We start from the raw sequence: 22,072 nt of genomic DNA on the forward strand, positions 1-22,072 counted from the left end.
CCTCAGTAAGAAAACATACATGTAATATATACATCTATGTATACATATTTGAGAGAGAGAGAGAGAGAACCTGCTACTTAAGAGAATTTAAGAAAGAAACTTAAGAGAAACCTGAACCTGCAAATGTTAGTCAGGTGATTTTCATGTATACGCTGCTCAGTTACTTCTGAGCACCCACACATCTTTCCTGGCCTTGTTGTTGAGTGTTCGTACGTGGGATGAAACTTCTGAACTGAATTTTTTGTTTAAAAAACTTTTTCATAGGATGTGGGAGTTTGAGGAAATTCCATTTTCAAAAGAATTAAGAGTTAAGAAAGCTGGCAGTGATTAAAAAGTCAAGAGCTCAATTCCTAGCTGAGAGGCGGATCTGGTAAATCATTCATTTATTTGTGTGCATGTGAGTAACTAAAAATGTGTTTGTGTGTGGTTGACATTCACGGATTAAAGACGTCATGAGCTGAAATTGCAGCAAATGAGATTTCGGTTGGACAGGAGGAAACACTTCCCAATGTTAAGGGTAGTTAAGCATTAGAACAAATGACCTAACAAGGCGGTGGAATCTCTGTCTTTGCAGGTTTCTATGAACAGGTTACACAAGCACCTGTCATTGATGATCTGCGTAGCACTTAGTCCCACAGCAGTGCAGGGGACTGGACTAGCTGACCTACTGAGGTCCCTGCCCCGCCTATATTTCTATGATTCTATACGTTTGTGAAGGTTCTTTCCCTAGATCTTCAATCATTTTTGAGATTTAAAGCTGAGACTTACAAAGCCACATTTCAGATCCAGACAATCAGTTCCCATTAATTTTAATTTTATTTATAAAATGAATTTCCCCCTAGACATGTTATTTCAACTACATGAAATGTTTTTCTCTAGGTCCCTCACCTTTCATATCCATCCTCCCACAGGACCTACACTGTACATGAATCCTCTCAATCAAACTGTGGGGTCAGCGTTCATTCTGCTGGCTTTTCCGGTCACCTCAGAACTGCAGATGTTCCTCTTTGTGGTCCTGCTGCTGCTTTACCTGCTCACCCTCGTGGGGAATATGCTCATCATTTCCGTCATATGGTTCCATCATTGCCTGCACACTGCCATGTATTTCTTCCTCAGCAACTTATCCTTCCTGGACATCTTGTTCACCTCGGTCATTTCCCCTACAATGCTGGTCAGCCTCCTTTCAGATAGGAAGACCATCTCCATCACTGCTTGTCTGGCCCAAACCTTCTTCTTCATCTTCCTGTGCACAGTGGAGTTTGTCCTACTATAGATATAGTATACTATAGATATACCTCTATCATATCCCCCCCTTAGTCTCCTCTTTTCCAAGCTGAAGAGGCTAGGACTTTTCAGCTTGGAAAAGAGGAGACTAAGGGGGGATATGATAGAGGTCTATAAAATCATGAGTGGTGTGAGAAAGTGAATAAGGAAAAGTTATTTACTTGTTCCCATAATATAAGAACTAGGGGCCACCAAATGAAATTAATGGGGAGCAGGTTTAAAACAAATAAAAGGAAGTTCTTCTTCACTCAGCGCACAGTCAACCTGGGGAACTCCTTGCCTGAGGAGGTTGTGAAGGCTAGGCCTATAGCAGGGTTTAAAAGGGATAAATTCATGGAGGTTAAGTCCATTAATGACTATTAGCCAGGATGGGTAAGGAATGGTGTCCCTAGCCTGTGTTTGTCAGAGGGTGGAGATGGATGGCAGGAGAGAAATCATTTGATACCTCTTAGGTTCACTCCCTCTGGGGCACCTGGCATTGGCCACATTGGCGGACAGGATACCGGGCTCAATGGACCTTTGGTCTGACCCAGTATAGCCGTTCTTATGTGCTTACTGAAGGTGATGTCCTTCAAAAGATATGTAGCCATCTTCAAGCCCTTATGCTACACAGTCATTATGAATGGCAGGGTGTGCTCCAGGCTTCTCCTTAGCTGTTGGATGGTAGCTTCTCTATCCATGCTTGGTCCAACCATAGTGTACACCAGGCTACCTTTCTGCAGCCAAGAACTAGACCATTTATTTGGTCTTATCAACCCTCTGCGAAAAGCTTCCTGTGTCGACACCAGCTACCTCAAAATGCTAGACTTCATTCTCTCCTCCATTGTATCATGGAGCTCCTTAACATTGACCATAGAGTCCTACACCCACATCATAGCCACTATCCTTAGGATCCCCTCCGTCCAAGGGCCCAAAAAAGCCTTTTCCACTTGCGTCTCTCACCTCACCGTAGTAACCCTTGCCTACGGGAGTTCCATTTTTCTGCATGTCCGACCGCAGCACAACCAATCCTTGGCTTCTGAAAAAGGAGCTTCTCTGCTCACTGAGGTGGTGATACCCCTGTTGAACCCTTTCATCTACAGCCTCAGGAATGATAGAGTTAAGGAGGTCTTGAGAGATGCTGTAGTGAGGCTTATGGGTTGCTCAAAGAAGGTCAGTCCTTGAAACTATTCATTTTAAAAAGAGATAAAATGGTATATAAAGTCCAGGTAGGTCTGAATTAAATTGCCTTGTTTTCAAGCATGACCCAGGCCCTTGCAGGAAAAGCTACAAAGGAATTTAGGGGCTAGATAACATGAGATTTAGACACCTAAGTCCAATATTTAGGCCCCAAAGAGCTGCTCAAAACCTCTACTCCACTGTCACCTAAACCTGGACTCACCTGAATTCCCTGGGTGCCTAAATTCCTGCTGATGAAGTCTCCATGGTGTTTAAGTTTCTGTCCATGGGCATGTGCAAAACTGCCTACATTCTGTTGTAGCTACACTGCTCACTGCCTAAACCCCAGTGAGATTCTCAGGGCGTGTCTACATTACCTGCTGGATCGAGGGGCAGCGATCGATCCAGCGGGGGTCGATTTCTCGTGTCTAGTCTAGACAGGATAAATTGACCACCGTGCACTCTCCCGTTGACTCCGATACTCCACCAGGGCGAGAGGCACAGGCGGAATCGATGGGAGAGCGTCAGCCATCGACTTACCGCAGTGCAGACACTGTGGTGAGTAGATCTAAGTACATCGACATCAGCTATGTTATTCACATAATATAGATGGATCCCCCCCTGAGTGTAGACCAGACCTCAAACTAGTTGCCTTTCATAATTCCTCTTCGTGCCTTCCTACATCTTTAGGTGCCTAAATACCATTGAAAATCTGGCCCTAAGTCTCCTTTTGCCTCAGTTCCCCATCTGTACAAAGGGAAGAGTCCTTCCTTACTTCATAGTGATGTTATGACCATAAATACATTACACATTGAGAGGGGCTGAGATTCTGTGGTAGTGGGGGGTCAGATAAGTACCTTGGATAGGTTCTCAGCTAGGGACCACCCTATCACCTAGTCTGAACTCCTGCATTTCTAGACTTGGCAGAATTGGAATTTTTTAATCTTTTTATAATTTCGATGGTTCATATCAATGTTCTTATTGTCACTTTTTAAAACTTTGACTTTTAAAATTTTCACAGTTGGGGGAAATGATAGTGGGGGGGTCAGAGAATATTTTTTTTAAGGATTGTAGACTTTAAGATTCAAAAACTTGAAGCTTGTTAAGCGTTAAAGCACAAATTGTCCACATCTTGTGTCAAAATGTACAAAGCAAATATCTTGACATCAAAATCTGTTCTCAAACAGCATTTTTCTTACTGTGCTTAACTGTAAATGTGGATTATTAGTGATGGAAATTTTTTTTTCATTTATATAGTGAAATTCACATTCATTTACATTTATCCATAAAACTTAAAGGTTTCCAAATCTATGTATATTACAGGCCAGATGCTTAGATGCCTTTCATAATCCCACTTGGAGCCTTCGTACATCTTTAGGTGCCTAAATATCTTTAACAATCTGGCACTCAGCTCCCTTGTGCCCCAGCTCCCTGTTTGTAAAATGGGTAGGGGGCATTGTGAGGATAAGTACATTAGCCTTGGCAAGGTGGTCAGATACTGTAGTGCTGGTGGGGGGAGAGAGAAACCCTATGGACAGACCTTCCACTAGTGTATACTGATTAACACCTGCAGGAGTTCTGTGCTGTAAATCCCCAGCAAGCGGAGCCCCAGGGAATTACTCAGTGCTTCTACTGAGGCGTCCCAGGGCAAAGAGGCACTGAAAAGGGGATGCCACGCTACTGAGAGTCACTTAGAACTGAGGACAGAGACAGCCACTTAAATTCCAGATTAGGGAGAGCAATTCTGAGACCGAGACTACAAGTAAACAGTCAGCATTGACATAGTCCCTGGTTGCAAAAACCCTGGCCTTGCGATCTCTCTCTCTCTTTGATTTAAAGGCAGAAAGAGTCACTGGACATTTCAACACTTCAAGCAAATCTGAAGATCACTCATCCGATGGAGAAGGGATTGTAGAACTGTCTTGAAAGTAGGAAGTTAGCGGTCAGGAGCCGGGAGTAGAATAGGAGTGAGGTGTAATGTTAGAGAGAGACAGACCTGCCAGGGAGATATCAGTTCATCTGATATTTCGACTGTACCGATTGTCTCAGAATTCCAGACCTGGATTGACAGTGGATAACTCTCGTGCGTTCCTGTATCAAAGAGGGAAGAGTTACTAATGCCAGGTTATAACATCTACCTGACAGAACCTTGGCAGTGTGAGTGAATTTGTAACTGTTGTATTTTGTTAGCTCAGTTTATAACTTTACTCTGTTTTATTTAAAACAATGAATTTATGGATCTGAGTGGAGCTAAATTCACATCAGCTGAGGAAACGACCTGTAGCAATTAATACTCAGATCTATCAAAAGATGATTCAAAAGCATGTGCAAATTCATCCCTCTGTATTTCAAGAGAAGTAAATACCAAAATTACTTACAATGTCTGAAACACTAATAAAGGAAATTCTGATTAGGATCCTATTTAATATCACAAGCAGCCCTGTCGTACAGTCCCACTCATCCATTAAGCCAGCTCTCTCTTAATTAGTTTTAAGACTTTAAGTGTAATGGAGAGAGCAGGACAAATTTATGAGTGGGTTTGTATGATGGAGTTGGTTGTGATGGTGGGGGAGCAGGGCTCAGTAGCCCTGTGGGTCCCTTCCCATTTATGTATTGAGTTCATGGTCATGATTCAGGATTTCAGCTGGTCACTTGTGGGAGGTCAGGAAGGGATTACTCTCCACCTCACCCCACAATGTATTCTTTTTTATGTTTGTTTTTCTTTGATTCCTTGCATACCACAGTTCAGAGAATTTCATGTTCTGGCTACTGCAGTGGATGGGAATATTTTTTCCCTCTGATATGTAAGTCAGACTAATTCCTTGAAATACAGCATACCTCTTAGGTAGCATATCTCAGAGGCAGATTTTAAAGGACATTAGCCACCTAGTGGGATTTTCGAAAGCAAGACATGCCAAACTCGCACTGATTTCATCTTTTGGTGCCCAAATAGCTTTAACAATCAGACCCTGAGTGTCAGTTTAGACATTTCAAGTAATGCCAAATTTGGGTGTTGTAAAAGGTTTAAAAGTGTGTGTGTGTGTAGGATGGTGGGGTTATATAAAGAATAGGGAGCATCAAAAGGGACAGTCGGTTATTTATATTTTCTTTAGCACAGCAGTCAGGATCAATATGTTGACTCAGAACCACAGCTGGATTAAATTGCAATAGCTCAGTTGAACTCAGTGGGGCTACAGCAACGTACCCCAGATAAGAATGAGGCTAATTGCTTGTCTTTTTTTGCTGTGTGTGTGGGGGGGGGCCTATAGGCCTTGCATTCCATATATACCTAAAACTCCCCGGGTGATCTTGGGAAAGTCACTTGGCCTAAGCTGTTCCCATCTGTAAAATTCAGATAATACCTCACACGGGTGCTGTAAGAATCCACCAGTATTTGAAAGAATCTCCGATACAAGAGTAATAAGGCCCATGTGATTCTTATGCAGCAAACGTGGTCATTTTTTTTTGTCAAGGTCAAAGTTCCTTGGTCAAGGTATAGTTAAGGTTTGCATCCCATAGGGAAAAAAAATAACAATAATGATAATAAGTAAATAAAAAGCTTTTGGGGTGCATTCAAAAGTGTCTTGTGGTCTAGATTGGGCCCACAGTCCACCTACTGACTGTATAGTGTCTAGAAAACAGGGTAACAGTTCTGTAAATAGTTGGTCAGCTCTCTAGTTGTGCTCGCTGTGTTCTAAGAAAGCAGTGGGAGGAACTGTACATATGTAGCCTGGCTTTCCTTGTTTGTGAATATCAAACAAAGACATTTATTTGGGGACCAGCTCTTTCTTCAGGTTTCATTTGTTATATAATCAGCAATAGACAGATCGAACTAGTTAGCCTGGGAAACCATGTTCTCTGCCAATCTCAGAAATTCTCTATTTCCTTCATTAGCTTGTGAGCTTGCCATACCTTGAGTGTACATCTTTTCTGTCTCATAGGCCTCCAGAACATTGTGGTTGAATGTGGTATAACCTGCTGGTTAGGCACTAGCCTAAAATGGGAGGCACCCGATTAAAATGCTGGCTCCAAGTAAGGCAGAGCAGGGATTTTAATCTTGTCCTCATGTGTTCTAACACTGTACCCTACACACTGGGCTCTAGGTTGGAAAAGAGTGATCTCTACAACTGCCCAGAAATGCAGAATGAAAACAAACATTGAAGCCCTAAATTGAAATTGTTTTCTAGCTGGCATCTCACTTTCTTCCCCTATCCTGGTACCAGATTACATACGTGTTTCAGACACTATTTTTTACTGCGCCTCCCTCACACACAAACTCCCTGTGTGATCTTGGGAAAGTCACTTCTTCTAAGCTGTTCCCATCTGTAAAATTCAGATAATACCTCACACAGCTGCTGTAAGAATCCACCAGTATTTGCGAGGTTCTCCAATACGAGAGTGACAAAGGCCCCATGTAATTCCTGTGTACTTTGTAGAAACAGGGTAAGATCTCTTTAAATAGTTGGTGAGCTCTCTCTAGTTGTGCTCGCTATGGTCTGAGATTTAGAAGGCACCAGAAAGCACTGAGAGGAGCTGTGTGTGTATAGCCAGGTGTTGCTTGTTTGTGAATACTGAGCAAAGACAATTATTTGGAAACCAGCTCTTTCCTCAGGTTTAATTTGTTATATAAAATACAGTGGACACATCACCTTAGTTATCCTGGGAACTCATGTTCTCTATCAATCTCACTAATTCTCTGTCTCCTTCCTTAGTGTGTGATCTCAAGTGTTCAGCTTTTCTGTCTCACAACCCTCCAGAACATTGTGGTTGAATCCATAAATGTGATAGATAAAGATTCATGCTCTTATTTTTTTATTGTTGCTCTTTCTACAGGGGAAACTGAAATCGGAAATGGAGGAAGCAAATGAAACCACAGTGGCTGAATTCATGCTCTTGGGGTTTTCCGGAGTTCGTGACAAACGCCAGATGTTTCTCTTCTTTGTTCTTTTACTGACCTACTTGGTCACACTAACCGGGAACTCATTAATCATTTTCATAGTGTGGGTGGATCACCGACTCCACACACCCATGTACTTTTTCATCAGCAATCTGTCCTTCTTGGAGATCTGGTTCACCTCGGTCACAAACCCCAAGATGCTGTTGAACTTTCTCTCAGACAGCAAAACCATCTCATTCCTTGCCTGCATGGCCCAATCCTACTTCTATTTCGCCCTGGGAGCTGTGGAGTTCATCCTTCTCATGGTCATGTCCTTTGACCGCTATGTTGCCATCTGCCACCCGTTGTGATATGCTGCCATCATGAAACAGAGACTCTGCATTCAACTAGTTTTTGTTTTTTGGGTGGGAGGTTTCCTGGTTATAAGTTTACGGATGGTCCTGGTGTACCAGCTGAGATTCTGTGGCCCAAATTTGATCAACCATTTCTTTTGTGACAGCACCCCCCTTTTCCAACTCTCCTGCACCAATACCCAACTAATTAAGAGGGTAGATTCCATTTTGCAGCCATCCATAGTGTTGACTTCATTATGTTTAACCATGATCTCATACGCTTCCATCTTCTACTCTATCCTGAGAATCCCATCTGCCACTGGGAGGCAGAAAGCCTTTGCCACCTGCGCTTCCCCTCTAAATGTTGTAGTGATGGCCTATGGAAGCTGCTTTGTTTTGTATGTCAGGCCCACAGGATACTTATCTCTGGAAATCAACAAAGGGGTGGCTCTGGTGAACACTGTAGTGTACCCATTCCTCAACTCCTTCATCTGTAGCCTCAGAAACAAGAGTGTTAAACTTGCCCTAAGAGTTGCTTTCAGTCATAACAGGACAAAGTTGTTCCCCAAGTTGTGTTGTGCTTCTTGATGGAGGCAAGACATGTAATACTAATAATTAGAAAAGCATAAATCAGTGTTGCAACATGTAGCCAAATTCTGTGCAATAGCCTCTTCTGCATCTGCTTTTTTTTTAAAAAAATAAAGTTTGGTCAAGTCTATTGTTTGGGGAATTAATTTCAAATTCTTTTGAAAAGAGCTGGACTAGGAAACACTGGATACCCAGGTGTATGGCTCCACAGAACAGACACAACATTGACAGAAGCAAGTTACACTGAGTTTACAACCACTAAGTGCCTCATAATCATTGATGGGTTTTATCTTCACAGTCTCACCCCCCAGCTTCTATAGATGGTAAAATGAGGCACAGAATAGATTAAGTGCCTTGCCCAAATGTACCCATGAAGTAGTTAATTTGGTCTGGAATTTTCAAATGAGCTTTTATTTTGGATTCAATGGTAGTGTGGTGCCTTACTCAGGCTTCTTTGAACATCTCAGCCTAGTTTCTTATCTCTCCATCTTACTTCTGGTTGGAAAGTTTTTAATTAAGGCCCAGATCCTTCTCAATAGTTCTAACACTTAGTGCTATGTTGTCCATTTTGTAGTTGTGCAATTGTTTTTTCCTCCTTCCTAAGTGTACTGACTTGTAATTGTCTCTCTTGAATTTCCTCTTGTTGATTTCAGACCAATCCCCTAATTTGTCAAGACTATTTTAAATTCTAGTACTGTCCTCCAAAGTGTTTGCAACCCCTCGCAGCTTGGTGTCATCCATAAATTGTATAAGCACTTGTGACAGGGTCGGGCCAGATGGCTACAGGAGAGTAATAGAAGGCAGATATATTAGCCCCAGGTTAAGTAGGTCCCTTTTCCCTGGGTAAGGTAACAGGGAAGGTTCCAGAACAATCAGGAACCTTCTAGAGACAATTCAGACAGACAGGCTGATTAGAACACCTGCAGCCAATCAAGAAGCTGCTACAATCAATTAAGGCAGGCTAATCAGGGCACCTGGATTTACAAATTTCAGAGTAACAGCCATGTTAGTCTGTATTCGCAAAAAGAAAAGGAGTACTTGTGGCACCTTAGAGACTAACCAATTTATTTGAGCATAAGCTTTCCTGAGCTACAGCTCATTTCATCGGATGCATACTGTGGAAAGTGTAGAAGATCTTTTTATATACACACAAAGCATGAAAAAATACCTCCTCCCACCCCACTCTCCTGCTGGTAATAGCTTATCTAAAGTGATCACTCTCCTTACAATGTGTATGATAATCAAGTTGGGCCATTTCCAGCACAAATCCAGGTTTTCTCACCCCCCCCCTCCTCCCACACACACACACAAACCCACTCTCCTGCTGGTAATAGCTTATCTAAAGTGACCACTCTCCTTACAATGTGTATGATAATCAAGGTGGGCCATTTCCAGCACAAATCCAGGGTTTAACAAGAACATCTGAGGGGGAGGGGGGTAGGAAAAAACAAGGGGAAATAGGTTACCTTGCATAATGACTTAGCCACTCCCAGTCTCTATTCAAGCCTAAGTTAATTGTATCCAATTTGCAAATGAATTCTAATTCAACAGTTTCTCGCTGGAGTCTGGATTTGAAGTTTTTTTGTTGTAATATAGCAACTTTCATGTCTGTAATCGCGTGACCAGAGAGATTGAAGTGTCGGAGAACAGGAGGAGTTGACCTGGACTGTGGGTTCATGAAAACAGCCAAACTGAGGGCTGCTGTGAAGCTCAAAGGTGAGCAAATCCATCAATAAGTGCAAGACCCATCAAGGTAGAGGAGGAACTTTTTCACACACTCCATTATCCAAGGCATTAATTAAAATATTGAGTAGTAGTGGACCAAGGACTGATGCCTGTGGGACCCCCACTAGATATGAACCATTCATATCTACTCTCTGCGTATGGTCTTTAAACCAGTTTTGTACCCAGCTGATAGTAATTTCATCTAGACCACATTTCCCTAGCTTGCATATGAGACTGCCATGTGGGATTGTGTCAAAGGCATTGCAATCTAGATAAATCACCTCTACAGCCTCCCCACATTCATTAAGCCCGTAACCCTCTCAAAGAAGGCAATTAGGTTGGTTTGGCATGATTTGTTCTTGACAAATTCATGCGGGCTATTCTTTATAATCCTACTGTCCTCTAGGTGCTTACAAATTGATTGTTTAATAATTTGTTCCAGTATCTTTCCAGGTATTTAAGTTAGATTCCCTGAGTCCACCTTGTTTCCCATTATAAAGTTTTTACTATGTTTACCCTTCTCCAGTCCTCTGGCAGACTGCAGAATCAGGAGTCCAGATCTCCATAGTGGCTTGGAAAGTCTCAGCAACAGGGCCTAATAGATATACCTGAGATTTCATCACTCAGAGAAAAATTGTAGAACCCTGTAATCTTCCTAGATTATAACTATTGGTATGTAATGACAGTTCAGGCAAGCATGTCCTGCCATAAGTCTCTGATGCCATATAAACTTTAAATATTACTGCAATAATACAGTTGTCCTGACTTGGTGTTGCTTATCTTTGGATAGAAGTCTATTCTCTCGTCTTCTTTAGTAGTGGCCTCCAAGATAATACGGCTCTCAAGCCTCTACTGGAACAATAATCTAACCTTTCCATTTGATTTGGTAAAGAGAATGTCATTCTGGCCCATCTCAATATCAAGAAATTCACACAGAAACATGGTATAACACAGGTACAGATGCTCACCTCTTTTTGACCGAAAATACTGATTTAGCAACACTGACAGGGTTTGGAAGTTTCATGCTGGTTTCACTGAATTGGGTCAGCCACATTTTCACTGCAGCATTTTCCACCTGAAATGTTTCAGTTTTTCTGAGCAAAACAATGTCTCAAAATTTTCTTACTTTTATTTTAAAAAAACAGAAACATTTTCAATGGTCAGAACGGAAACGAGGCGTTTCAGCTCTGTCACGGGGCACGCGAGGATTTGGGGGGTTTTACTTTTGCATTCACCAAAAAAAGAAAAAAAAAATTGGTTCAACCTCAAAACACTTTTATTTGTTTTAATTGCAAGTCACATTATTCACTCAGCTACACCCACAAACACACCCTGATTTCCTTAGGATTTTCAAAGATTCCTAAGGGATTTGAGCACCTGAATCCCCTGGGAGCTCTGTGCATAACTTCCTTAGGCTCTTCTGAAAATTGGAGCCATTAAAAAGATGGCAATTTTTGTGTTCAATTTGATCACATACCTCAAGGTGTCCTATGAGATTTCTTGCCTCTGGTAATTTCCCACTGGCTCTGCCAGAGCTCAGGTGAAGTCACGGCACTTTCAAAACCTTATTTGAAGAGTGGCTGAAGGTAAAGTTTATTTCCCAGATGGACAGAGGCAACATGCTGGGAAGAGCAACAGAGATGGAGAAAGCAATTCAGCGAAAGAGAGAGAGAGATGGTTATTTCATTTCTAAATGACAGCATCCGTTCCTCAACCAGTCTGAAAAGGTAAAGAAATGTAACGAAGGTATGCTATTCCTATTTTCTGATGTTCCACAGTTCATAAATTCGTAGATTAGAAGGCCAGAAGGGACCATTTTGATCATATTGTCTGAAATCCTGTGTAAAACAGGCCAAGAACTTCACAGGAAAAACTCCTGGAACAGAACTTTTAGGGAAAAAAAAATCCAATCTTCATTTAAAAATGGTCAGCTATCAGGAATCCACCACAACCCTTGGTAAATTGTTACATCGTTGATTATACTCACCGTTAAAATTTACACCTTATTTCCAGTTTGAATTTGTCTTGCTTCAACTTCCTTCCAATGGCTAATGATATGTGTTTCTCTGCTACATAGAAGAGTCCATTTGCTCCTCATGTCCGTACTTTGGACTCTAACCAAGTCACCAGGCTCTTAAACTTCCCTTTGCTAAGCTGAATAGATTGAGTTTCCTTGAGTCTATCACTAGAAGGTATATATAAGTGGGACTTTAGCTACTACATTTATGTCACTGCTCTACAAAAGGGGTATAAAAAGAATTTAGCAAGGAATACAGAGTGGTGGAGCAACAGAATGTAGTAATGACATTCAGTCTATGTTTAGATTATTGAAGAAAAGGTTCAGAGATGACTCTGTGGTGTACAAATGCCTACATGGGGAAAAGATTTCTGATAGTAGAAGATTCCTTAATCTAGCAGAAAAAAATATCCCATGGTTGGAAGCTGAAGTTAGACAGATTCAAACAAGAAGTAAGGTGCACATTTTTAAGGGTGAGAGCTATTAAGTATTGGGGCAATTTACCTAGAGATGTGGTGGATATTCCATCACGTGAAGTCTTTACACTGAGTTTGGATGTCTTTCTAGAAGATATCTTCTACTTCAACCACAAGTTGTGGGCTAAATGGTGAAATTATTAGATACAATCAAATGGTTTATGGGATGTTGAGGGCAGATTAGATCTTTGTTTGGCAACTGATGAGTTGTGTGCCCTGGGAGGCAATTGGGGGTAAATTTTTATTATAATTCTGATGCAAAGAAAATAAAGTTTCCTGATTAAATTAGAGGTCATTAAAAGCGTAAAAGTTTCTGAGCTCAAATGTAGCAGTTGTATTAAACAGGCTTATCATCGTTATCACTGATAAATATAGGTTTCAGAGTAACAGCCGTGTTAGTCTGTATTCGCAAAAAGAAAAGGAGTACTTGTGGAACCTTAGAGACTAACCAATTTATTTGAGCATGAGCTTTCGTGAGCTACAGCTCACTTCATTGGATGTATACTGTGGAAACTGCAGCAGACTTTATATACACACAGAGATCATGAAACAATACCTCCTCCCACCCCACTGTCCTGCTGTGGGGTGGGAGGAGATAAACAACCCCTTTATCTACAGCCTCAGAAACAATGTATACCTTCAGATCAGCGGCACTGCTATGGGTACCCGCATGGCCCCACAGTATGCCAACATTTTTACGGCTGATTTAGAACAACGCTTCCTCAGCTCTCGTCCCCTAACGCCCCTACTCTACTTGCGCTATATTGATGACATCTTCATCATCTGGACCCATGGAAAAGAAGCCCTTGAGGAATTCCACCATGATTTCAACAATTTCCATCCCACCATCAACCTCAGCCTGGTCCAGTCCACACAAGAGATCCACTTCCTGGACACTACAGTGCTAATAAACAATGGTCACATAAACACCACCCTATACCGGAAACCTACTGACCGCTATTCCTACCTGCATGCCTCCAGCCTTCACCCTGACCACACCACACGATCCATCGTCTACAGTCAAGCTCTGCGATACAACCGCATTTGCTCCAACCCCTCAGACAGAGACAAACACCTACAAGATCTCTGTCAAGCTTTCTTACAACTACAATACCCACCTGCGGAAGTAAAGAAACAGATTGATAGAGCCAGAAGAGTTCCCAGAAGTTACCTACTACAGGACAGGCCTAACAAAGAAAATAACAGAACGCCACTAGCCGTCACCTTCAGCCCCCAACCAAAACCCCTCCAACGCATTATTAAGGATCTACAACCTATCCTAAAGGATGACCCAACACTCTCACAAATCTTGGGAGACAGGCCAGTCCTTGCCTACAGACAGCCCCGCAACCTGGATTTAAACTTTGAGAGTGGTCAGTTTGGATGAGCTATTACCAGCAGGAGAGTGAGTTTGTGTGTGTGGTTTTTGGGAGGGGGGTGAGGGGGTGAGAGAACCTGGATTTGTGCAGGAAATGGCCCAACTTGATTATCATGCACATTGTGTAGAGAGTTGTCACTTTGGATGGGCTATTACCAGCAGGAGAGTGAATTTGTTGGGGGAGGGAGGGGTGGAGGGTGAGAAAACCTGGATTTGTGCTGGAAATGGCCCAACTTGATGATCACTTTAGATAAGCTATTACCAGCAGGACAGTGGGGTGGGAGGAGGTATTGTTTCATATTCTCTGTGTGTATATAAAGTCTGCTGCAGTTTCCACGGTATGCATCTGATGAAGTGAGCTGTAGCTCACGAAAGCTCATGCTCAAATAAATTGGTTAGTCTCTAAGGTGCCACAAGTCCTCCTTTTCTTTTTGCGAATACAGACTAACACAGCTGTTACTCTGAAACCTAGAATTATTCAGTCTCTCTTGAAAGTGCTGATCCGTCACATGCTTGAGAGAAATGGGTAATTATCCACAGATCAGACACATCACTCATAGTAGCAGGTCAAGCTTCTTTCACAAATTTTAACCAGACACATGCTAAGCACTTAGTTATTCTTTCTGGCTCTGGTCTCTGGGCATTCACAGCACCCTGGTGGAAGAGGAAAGCATTGTCCTGGTTTCAACAAATAGAAAACTGAGGCTATGAGGGTATAAGAAATGAATTGCCCAATATATGACAAAAGGTCTGTGGCTGTGCTTGGATTTGGAGTCTGGCTGCTGAGTACAGGGTCTTACCAATTCAACGGGCCAATAGCCCGTCCCGCACAGGTAAATACTCAGAACCCAGGTACAGCCTAGCTCCAGTTTCAGACTCTCGTTATTTCTATCATTACATGTGGAGTGTTAGTCATGGTATGGAGGTTTCTAAAATACCGAATGAATTACTAGAGAGAGGTTCTTCAACTATTGAGCCTGGTGGTTAGGCTACATGCATGGGATGTGAAAGACCAGTTCAACTCCCAGCTTCAAATCAGGCCATCGAGTGATTGGAACCCGCATCTCCCGGGTACCAGACATGACCCAATCCATTGGGCAGTAGGGACAGAGCTGAGCTCTCTAGGGTGACCAATAATACTGCACTGGAGGAGAGGAACCGTTTCACACACAATGTCAAAAGCTCTCAGTTTCATTCTGATGCAGAAGAAAAACACACTTTGAAATCATAAAATGGAATTCAAAAGTTCCGACTAGAATCTCTCTCCTTCCCCCCCCTTTCCTTTCATTGCCATGGTAAAAGATAAATACCGGAGAGGGAGAGGAATTATTTAAGCTCAGTACCAATGTGGACACAAGAACAAATGGATATAAACTGGTCATTGGGAAGTTTAGCCTTGAAATTAGACGAAGGTTTCTAACCATCAGAGGAGTGAAGTTTTGGAATAGCCTTCCAAGGGAAGCAGTGGGGCAAAAGACCTATCTGGCTTTAAAATTAAACTCGATAAATTTATGGAGGAGATGGTATGATGGGATAACATGATTTTGGCAATTAATTGATCTTTAAATATTCATGGTAAATAGGCCCAATGGCCTTTGATGGGATGTTAGATGGGGTGGGATCTGAGTTACTACAGAGAATTCTTTCCTGGGTATCTGGCTGGTGAATCTTGCCCACATGCTTAGGGTTCAGCTGATCGCCATATTTGGGGTCAGGAAGGAATTTTCCTCCAGGGCAGATTGGAAGAGTCCCTGGAGGTTTTTCGCCTTCCTCTGTAGAATGAGGCACGGGTCACTTGCTGGAGGATTCTCTGCTCCTTGAAGTCTTTAAACTACGATTTGAGGACTTCAATAGCTCAGACATAGGTGAGAGGTTTATCGCAGGAGTGGGTGGGTGAGATTCTGTGGCCTGTGTTGTGCAGGAGGTCAGACCAGATGATCATAATGGTCCCTTCTGACCTTAATATCTATGAATCTGAGATCAACGAAGCATTCAGATGCACCAATTTTTACAGTGCTTTTCTGTTTCACCTCTAGTTACAAGTGTTGAAAAAAAATCACTTGGAAAGATGGAACGCAAATAATTAATCCCAAGAAAGAATGTGCTGAAATAGACTTTGCTTTTACTGTTTAAAACTAAATATTCCCCCCAACCTCCCATTCCCACAGCGTATCAGAAAACATTTTAACTGATTAATCATCCTGAAAACATTTTCTCTGCTGTGGCGAAAAGGCCCCTGCCGGCAGCTCAGCACTTCCTAGCACCACGCGGGGCATTGGCCTCAACCTTGACTCAAAGGAAACAGCAGCCTGTTCTGAGCCAAGCGCACAGCGGCCTGACACACGTCGTCCCGTAGTGATGTCCGTGGGATCAGTGCTGACTCAGAGAGGAAATCCGCCCCCCGTTTCTGGCAGCACAGTGAAACCTCGCATTTTGCCCTAACTTTCCTAGTCCCCCAGAAGTGTCGGGCTGTGTAGCCCATAGGGCTAGCTTAGCCTTTATTACCTTCAACTGTAATGCAAGGAACCGACAGGCCTGTGTCCTGTAAGACATTAGCTTCAGCAAGTTAGCATCAGTGTAGTGACATGTGATAGGCCGGTAACCTTTGGCATAGATCAGTGGTCGGACAGATACCCTCCGATTTGGGGGGATTTGGGCTAGCTTGCTCAATGGCAGGAGTTGGAACTTAACGGTACATGGCAACAGCAGGAACATGCAAGTAATAACTGTAAACTGGCTTAAACAAGAAGTGACAGGTATCATAATGGGCTAAAATGGCATTAATATGTATGAATATGTTAACCTGTAGAATAAGTCCACCTCAGTGTTATGTGGCTGAGGAAGTTAGATTTGGGCATAGATGCTTGAGCATTAGCGTGAATATTCACAATCGTGCCCAGGCCTTACAATAGGGCAGACCACCGTGGGGAGAGTTCGTTTTCTGGGCGTAGCCACCATTTGACCCTTCAGCTCTATTGTTATCTACCATCAGTCTTCGGCATTGAGGAACCTGGGCCATCGGACTCATTTGGCACACCAGAGACAGGGCTGGTCCTTCATCTCTCATCACCAAGCATAGGCGCCGACCCCGTGGGTGCTCTGGGGCTGAAGCACCCACCGGCAGCTTCCCGCCCCCCCGCTCCAGCTCACATCTGCCTTCGCCTCCTCCCCTGAGCATGCTGCGTGCCCGCTTTTCCCCCTAGCTCCCAGCACTTGCGCCGTGAAACAGCTATTTTGCACGGCAAGCGCTGGGAGGAGGGGGAACGCAGTGCAGTCGGGGAAGAGGCGGGGCCGGGATTTGTGGAAGGGGTGCAATAGGGGCAGGAAAGAGGCAGAGTTGGGGTGGGGACTTTGGGGGAGGGGTTGGAATGGGGGCAGGGCAGGGGCAGGGAAAGGGTGGAGTCGGGGCGGGGCCAGGGGCAGGGCCAGGGTTGTGGGGGCGCGAGCACCCACCGGTGCCGGGGAATGTTGGTGCCTATGTGACACCAGGTCCTCAACAAAGGGTGTAAGTAGGCAGATTTAAGAGCTCGTGCCGAGAATGATACCACAGATATCCCCAATATGGTGCTACTTCTATCTTTTTATGTGGCTCGGAGCTTTTCTGGCTTTGTTCATTATTCTAATAAAGAGCTATTATCTTTACCATACGCCCCAAGGCTCCCAACAAGATATTGAACTTGTTGGGTTTAATTCTATGTAGCCTGATTCTTGGGACAAGAACCTTATGACCTTCTGATCAACTGCCAAATAATACAAATATGATTAATCTTTAAAAGAGTCAGGCAACAGCTGGAAGGGACCTAGCTCACCTAATCCAGCCCCCTGTACTGAGGGAGGCCCAAATAAACATCACCCATCCCTCACCAATGTTTGTCCAACCAGTTCTTAAAATCTCTAGTGGTGGGGGTTCCACATCCCCCCTTGGAAACTATTCTAGTGCTTAACTGTCCTTATAGTTCGGTTAGAAATTAGGGAAATCATTCTAAATCTCCCTTACTGCAGACTGAGCCCATTACTTCTTGCCCTACCTTCCGTGGACACGGAGAACAGATCATTATTCTCTTTATACCAGCCCTTAACACATTTGCAGACTGTTAAAAGGTCCCCCTTGCTCTTCTGTTCTCAAGACTAAATATGCCCCACTTTTTAACCTTTTCTCATAGGTCAAGTTTTCTAAACCTTGTTTTCATTTTTGTTGCTCTCCTCTGGCCTCTCTCCAATTTGTTTCAGAGTAACAGCCGTGTTAGTCTGTATTCGCAAAAAGAAAAGGAGGACTTGTGACACCTTAAAGACTAACCAATTTATTTGAGCATAAGCTTTCGTGAGCTACAGCTCACTTCATCGGATGCATCTGATGAAGTGAGCTGTAGCTCACGGAAGCTTATGCTCAAATAAATTGGTTAGTCTTTAAGGTGCCACAAGTCCTCCTTTTCTTTTTGCAAAGATCTTAAGTAGCTTGGAAAAATCTAAGCCACAGTGTGGACAGGGCCTAATAGATGTACCTGGGATTTCATTACTCAGAACAAAATTGTAGAACCCCGTCATTTTTCCAGATTATTGCTCTGTGTGAGTGATGAATGTTCAGGTAAGCCCATCTCATACCGAAGCTCCTACACCACATCAAATGCAATAAAACCACTACAATAAAATCTACAATAATGCTACAATGTAGCAAAAATGCTACAATAAAATCACTAGTCTTGACTAGTGATGCCTATCTTTGGATGGAAGTCTAGTCTCTGTCCTTCCTTAACCTTGGCCCCTAAAATGATACTGTTAGCAATCTTGTATTAGAAAAAGAGTCTAACTTTCCTATTTCATCTGTTAAGTGGAACGTTATTGTGGCACATCTTAACATCAAGGGCGTCCCACCAAAACCTGGTGTAAAACATACAAATGTTCATAAATAGGAGGGAAGGGAAATTTTTCTGTTGAAACTCTTTTTGGTCGAAAATGCTGATCGACAATACTGAAACATTTTGCAAGTTTATGTCGGTTTCGCTGAGTTGTGTCGACCGTTTTATAAAAAAATCAAACCATTTTACTGCGGCACTTTGACAATACAAATGCCGTGGGGGCTCTTTAGTGCAAGACAACTTTTTTTGTTTGAAAATTTCCTTTGCTTTTGTTTGTTTGGAAAACCTTTTAAAATGGCCCAACCTGAAACAATTACATATCAACGTGTTCATTTGACCCAACACAAATTTACTGTTTCTGTTTAACTTTTTCATTCACGGCAAATTCTTTAAAAACATTATTTCAACCCGAAACAATGTTCCATTTTTTAAATGGCGAGCTTACTGAAATAGCTTTTATTCACACAGCCCTACTAAGAAAACCCACATTAATTTGCCAATCTGTCGGGTTAAGAACATAATCATTAGCCATGTTTGGAAAAGGGTCAATAATTTTGTGAATGTTTGAGGGAGATGTTCTTGTTTCTTTTCAGAGCATGATTACAAATTCTGATTAAAAATAATAAAAAAACAAAATTTTGAACGTTCAAAAAAAGATGAATTCATCTTCCTATTCTGCCTTAAAATTTTGGGGTAGGATTTTTAAAGATTCCTAAGTGTTTGAGCACCAGAATCCCAGGGAAAGATAATGGGAGCTCTGCACCTAACTACTGTAGACTTTTTGAAAATCTTAGCCTTAAAGAAGATGACTATTTTAGGGTTCAATTTGATCAGGTAACTCAGGATGTCCTGTGAGAGTTCTTGCCTCTGGTAATTTCCTATTGGTGTTGCCATGGCTCAGATTAAATGATTGCACTTTCAAAACCTTATTTAATGAGTGGGTGAAAGCGAGACTTTCCCCCAGATGGACAGAGGAGGAGAGATGGCGAGAGAGCAATGGCTACGGAGAGAGAGATTCAGAGAACAGAGCTGGTTTTTTTTATTTTTCTAAATGACAGCAGCCGTTCCTCCACTGGTCTGAAAAGGTAAATATATAAAACGGCTATTCATACGCTTTGGTGTTCCATAGTTCATTTATCTGTAGAATAGGAGGGACCATTGTGATAATCTAATATGATTTTCTGTGTAACACAGGCCAGAGGACATCTCAGGAAAAAGTTCCCAGAGTATAGACAAAAGTATAACAAGATCTAATGGCTGGGAGTTGAAGATAGACAAAGTCAGACTGGACGTAGTGTCTGTTTTTAACAGTAAGGAGAATTGCCCATTGGAATAACTTAGCAAGGGTGATGTGGTGGATTCTCCCATCCCTGGTCATTTTGAAATCAAGATTGGATATTTTCCTAAAAGGCAGGCTCTCGTTCAAAAGGAATTCTTTTGAGGAAGTTTTGTGGCCGGAGTTAGACAGGAGGTCAGACTAGATGATCACAGTGGTCCCTTCTCACCTTGGAATCTGTGAATCTATTATGGTGGGTGTTGTGGGACGAACACCAAAAAGAACATATGCTGCTGGGTGCTCAGAGACAGAAGTTTAGACCCTGGAGGGAGGCTCCACCTAAATGGCTTATTCGGATTTTTTTTTTCGATGAGAATGGTCATCGGTTTTCTCCAGAGAGGAGAGGGAGCAGAACCACAGAGAGGATGTGGGAGCTGGACCCTGACCAGGAATGATGCATGGCCATGCTTTGATAAGATCAGGGTCTCCCTAGAGATGCAGGAAGTGGAAGGGTCACTGAATGCTATATTTATGTTTATGTTTAGCCTGGTTAAATAAAAGTATAATGGTTTTTCAAACCCAGAAATCAGAGGAGTAGTATCGATAGGCTTGGAAGAGACCTGTAAGGTCCTTGAAATAGAGGAAGGAAAACAGCCAGGATCATGGAATATTTACCGGCGAGTGTCTGGAGAGCAATATCAAAGGAGTATAAGGCCAGTAGTATCAAACCGGAGACACTGCTGTTGAATCAGAGAGGGGCAGCTCATGACAAGTGAGAGGATTATCGGAGGAGTTTCAAGGTAAAATGCTATGATGTCTGTTAGTCAAGAAATCTGACTAGAAAATCAAAAGGGTCTCATCTGAATTTAAAATGTATGAATCTGTGAAAATGGCATGCTCTCATTTTCACTATCTATTTGGGCATAAGCTTTTGTGGGCTATAACCCGCTTTGTCAGATGCATCTGATGAAGTGGATTATAGCCCATGAAAGTTTATGCCCAAATAGATTTGTTAGTCTCTAAGGTGCCACAAGGACTCCTCATTGGTTTTGCTCATACAGACTAGCACGGCGACCACTCTGAAACTTATTTTCACTGTAACTCTTTCCACAGCCAAGGCAGACATTGGACATGGCGGAAAGAAATGAAACAGCCGTGTCTGAGTTCATCCTAGTGGGATTTTCCAGTCTTGGTGAGAAACTGAAGATTTTCCTCTTCCTGGTTCTTCTCCTGATCTACCTGATCACAATAACGGGGAATGTGGTCATCATTTTCATAGTGTGGGGGAATCCCCGACTCCACTCTCCCATGTACTTTTTCATCGCCAATTTGTCCTTCTTGGAAACGTGGTTCACCTCGGTCACAAGCCCTAAGCTGATGCTGAACTTTCTCTCAATCAGCCGAAGCATTTCATTCCATGGCTGCATGGCCCAGTCCTTCTTCTATTTTGCTTTGGGTGGTACAGAGTTAGCCTTCCTCGTGGTCATGTCCTTTGATCGCTATGTTGCCATCTGCCGCCCTTTGCAATATGCCACCATCATGGAGCAGAGATTCTGCATCCAGTTAGTTCTTGGTACATGGGTGGGAGGTTTTATGCTCATGAGTTTACGGATGCTCCTGTTTTTGAAGTTGAGTTTCTGTGGGCCGAATGTGATCAACCATTTCTTCTGTGATAACACACCCCTTTTCCTACTGTCCTGCTCTGACACCAGTGGGGCTAGAAGGGTGGATTCTATTTTGATCTCAATTTTAGTGCTGAGCTCATTAGGCCTAACAATGTTGTCATATGTGAGCATCTTATTTTCTATTCTCCGAATCCCAACGGCCACAGGCAGACAGAAAGCTTTTGCTACCTGTGGCTCCCATCTCACATCTTTGGCAATTGCCTATGGAAGCTGTATTGTGTTGTATGCCAGGCCTTCAGGAAGTTTTTCCTTGGATGTCAACAAAGGGGTGGCTGTGCTGAACACTGTACTGTACCCTTTCCTCAACCCCTTTATCTACAGCCTCAGAAACAAGACTGTGAAACTCGCCCTGAGAGAAACGTTTAGGTTGGGTACTGAAAAGTTGCTCCCCGATCTGTGA

The 22,072-nt window shown here is 42.8% G+C and overlaps 3 protein-coding genes across 3 annotated transcripts; all 3 read left to right on the forward strand.

Annotated features, from left to right (window-relative positions):
- The first annotated feature begins 925 nt into the window (after window positions 1-925).
- LOC140896801 (olfactory receptor 6M1-like) lies at window positions 926-2,448 on the forward strand. The gene is made up of 2 exons (XM_073308820.1): window positions 926-1,263; window positions 1,836-2,448. The coding sequence occupies exons 1-2, from the start codon at window positions 926-928 to the stop codon at window positions 2,446-2,448; spliced, it is 951 nt and encodes a 316-aa protein (XP_073164921.1).
- Window positions 2,449-7,293: 4,845 nt separating this feature from the next.
- Window positions 7,294-8,259, forward strand: LOC140897086 (olfactory receptor 6M1-like). Its single transcript, XM_073309382.1, is given in 1 exon segment — window positions 7,294-8,259. A coding segment is annotated over 1 exon segment (966 nt).
- A 9,522-nt stretch (window positions 8,260-17,781) lies between these two features.
- LOC140896802 (olfactory receptor 226-like) lies at window positions 17,782-22,072 on the forward strand. The gene is made up of 2 exons (XM_073308821.1): window positions 17,782-17,791; window positions 21,141-22,072. The coding sequence occupies exon 2, from the start codon at window positions 21,296-21,298 to the stop codon at window positions 22,070-22,072; it is 777 nt and encodes a 258-aa protein (XP_073164922.1). The 5' UTR covers window positions 17,782-17,791; window positions 21,141-21,295.

The sequence above is a fragment of the Lepidochelys kempii genome, chromosome 13, assembly GCF_965140265.1.
Source record: "Lepidochelys kempii isolate rLepKem1 chromosome 13, rLepKem1.hap2, whole genome shotgun sequence".
Taxonomy (NCBI): Eukaryota; Metazoa; Chordata; order Testudines; family Cheloniidae; genus Lepidochelys; species Lepidochelys kempii.

Bases quoted from the DNA above. Each gene is read 5' to 3' on its own strand.
- LOC140896801 (XM_073308820.1), top strand. From the start codon at position 926: ATGAATCCTCTCAATCAAACTGTGGGGTCAGCGTTCATTCTGCTGGCT. The intron at 1,264-1,835 runs CCTACTATAGAT...CGTTCTTATGTG, and splicing joins CTGTGCACAGTGGAGTTTGT to CTTACTGAAGGTGATGTCCT.
- LOC140896802 (XM_073308821.1), top strand. From the start codon at position 21,296: ATGTACTTTTTCATCGCCAATTTGTCCTTCTTGGAAACGTGGTTCACC.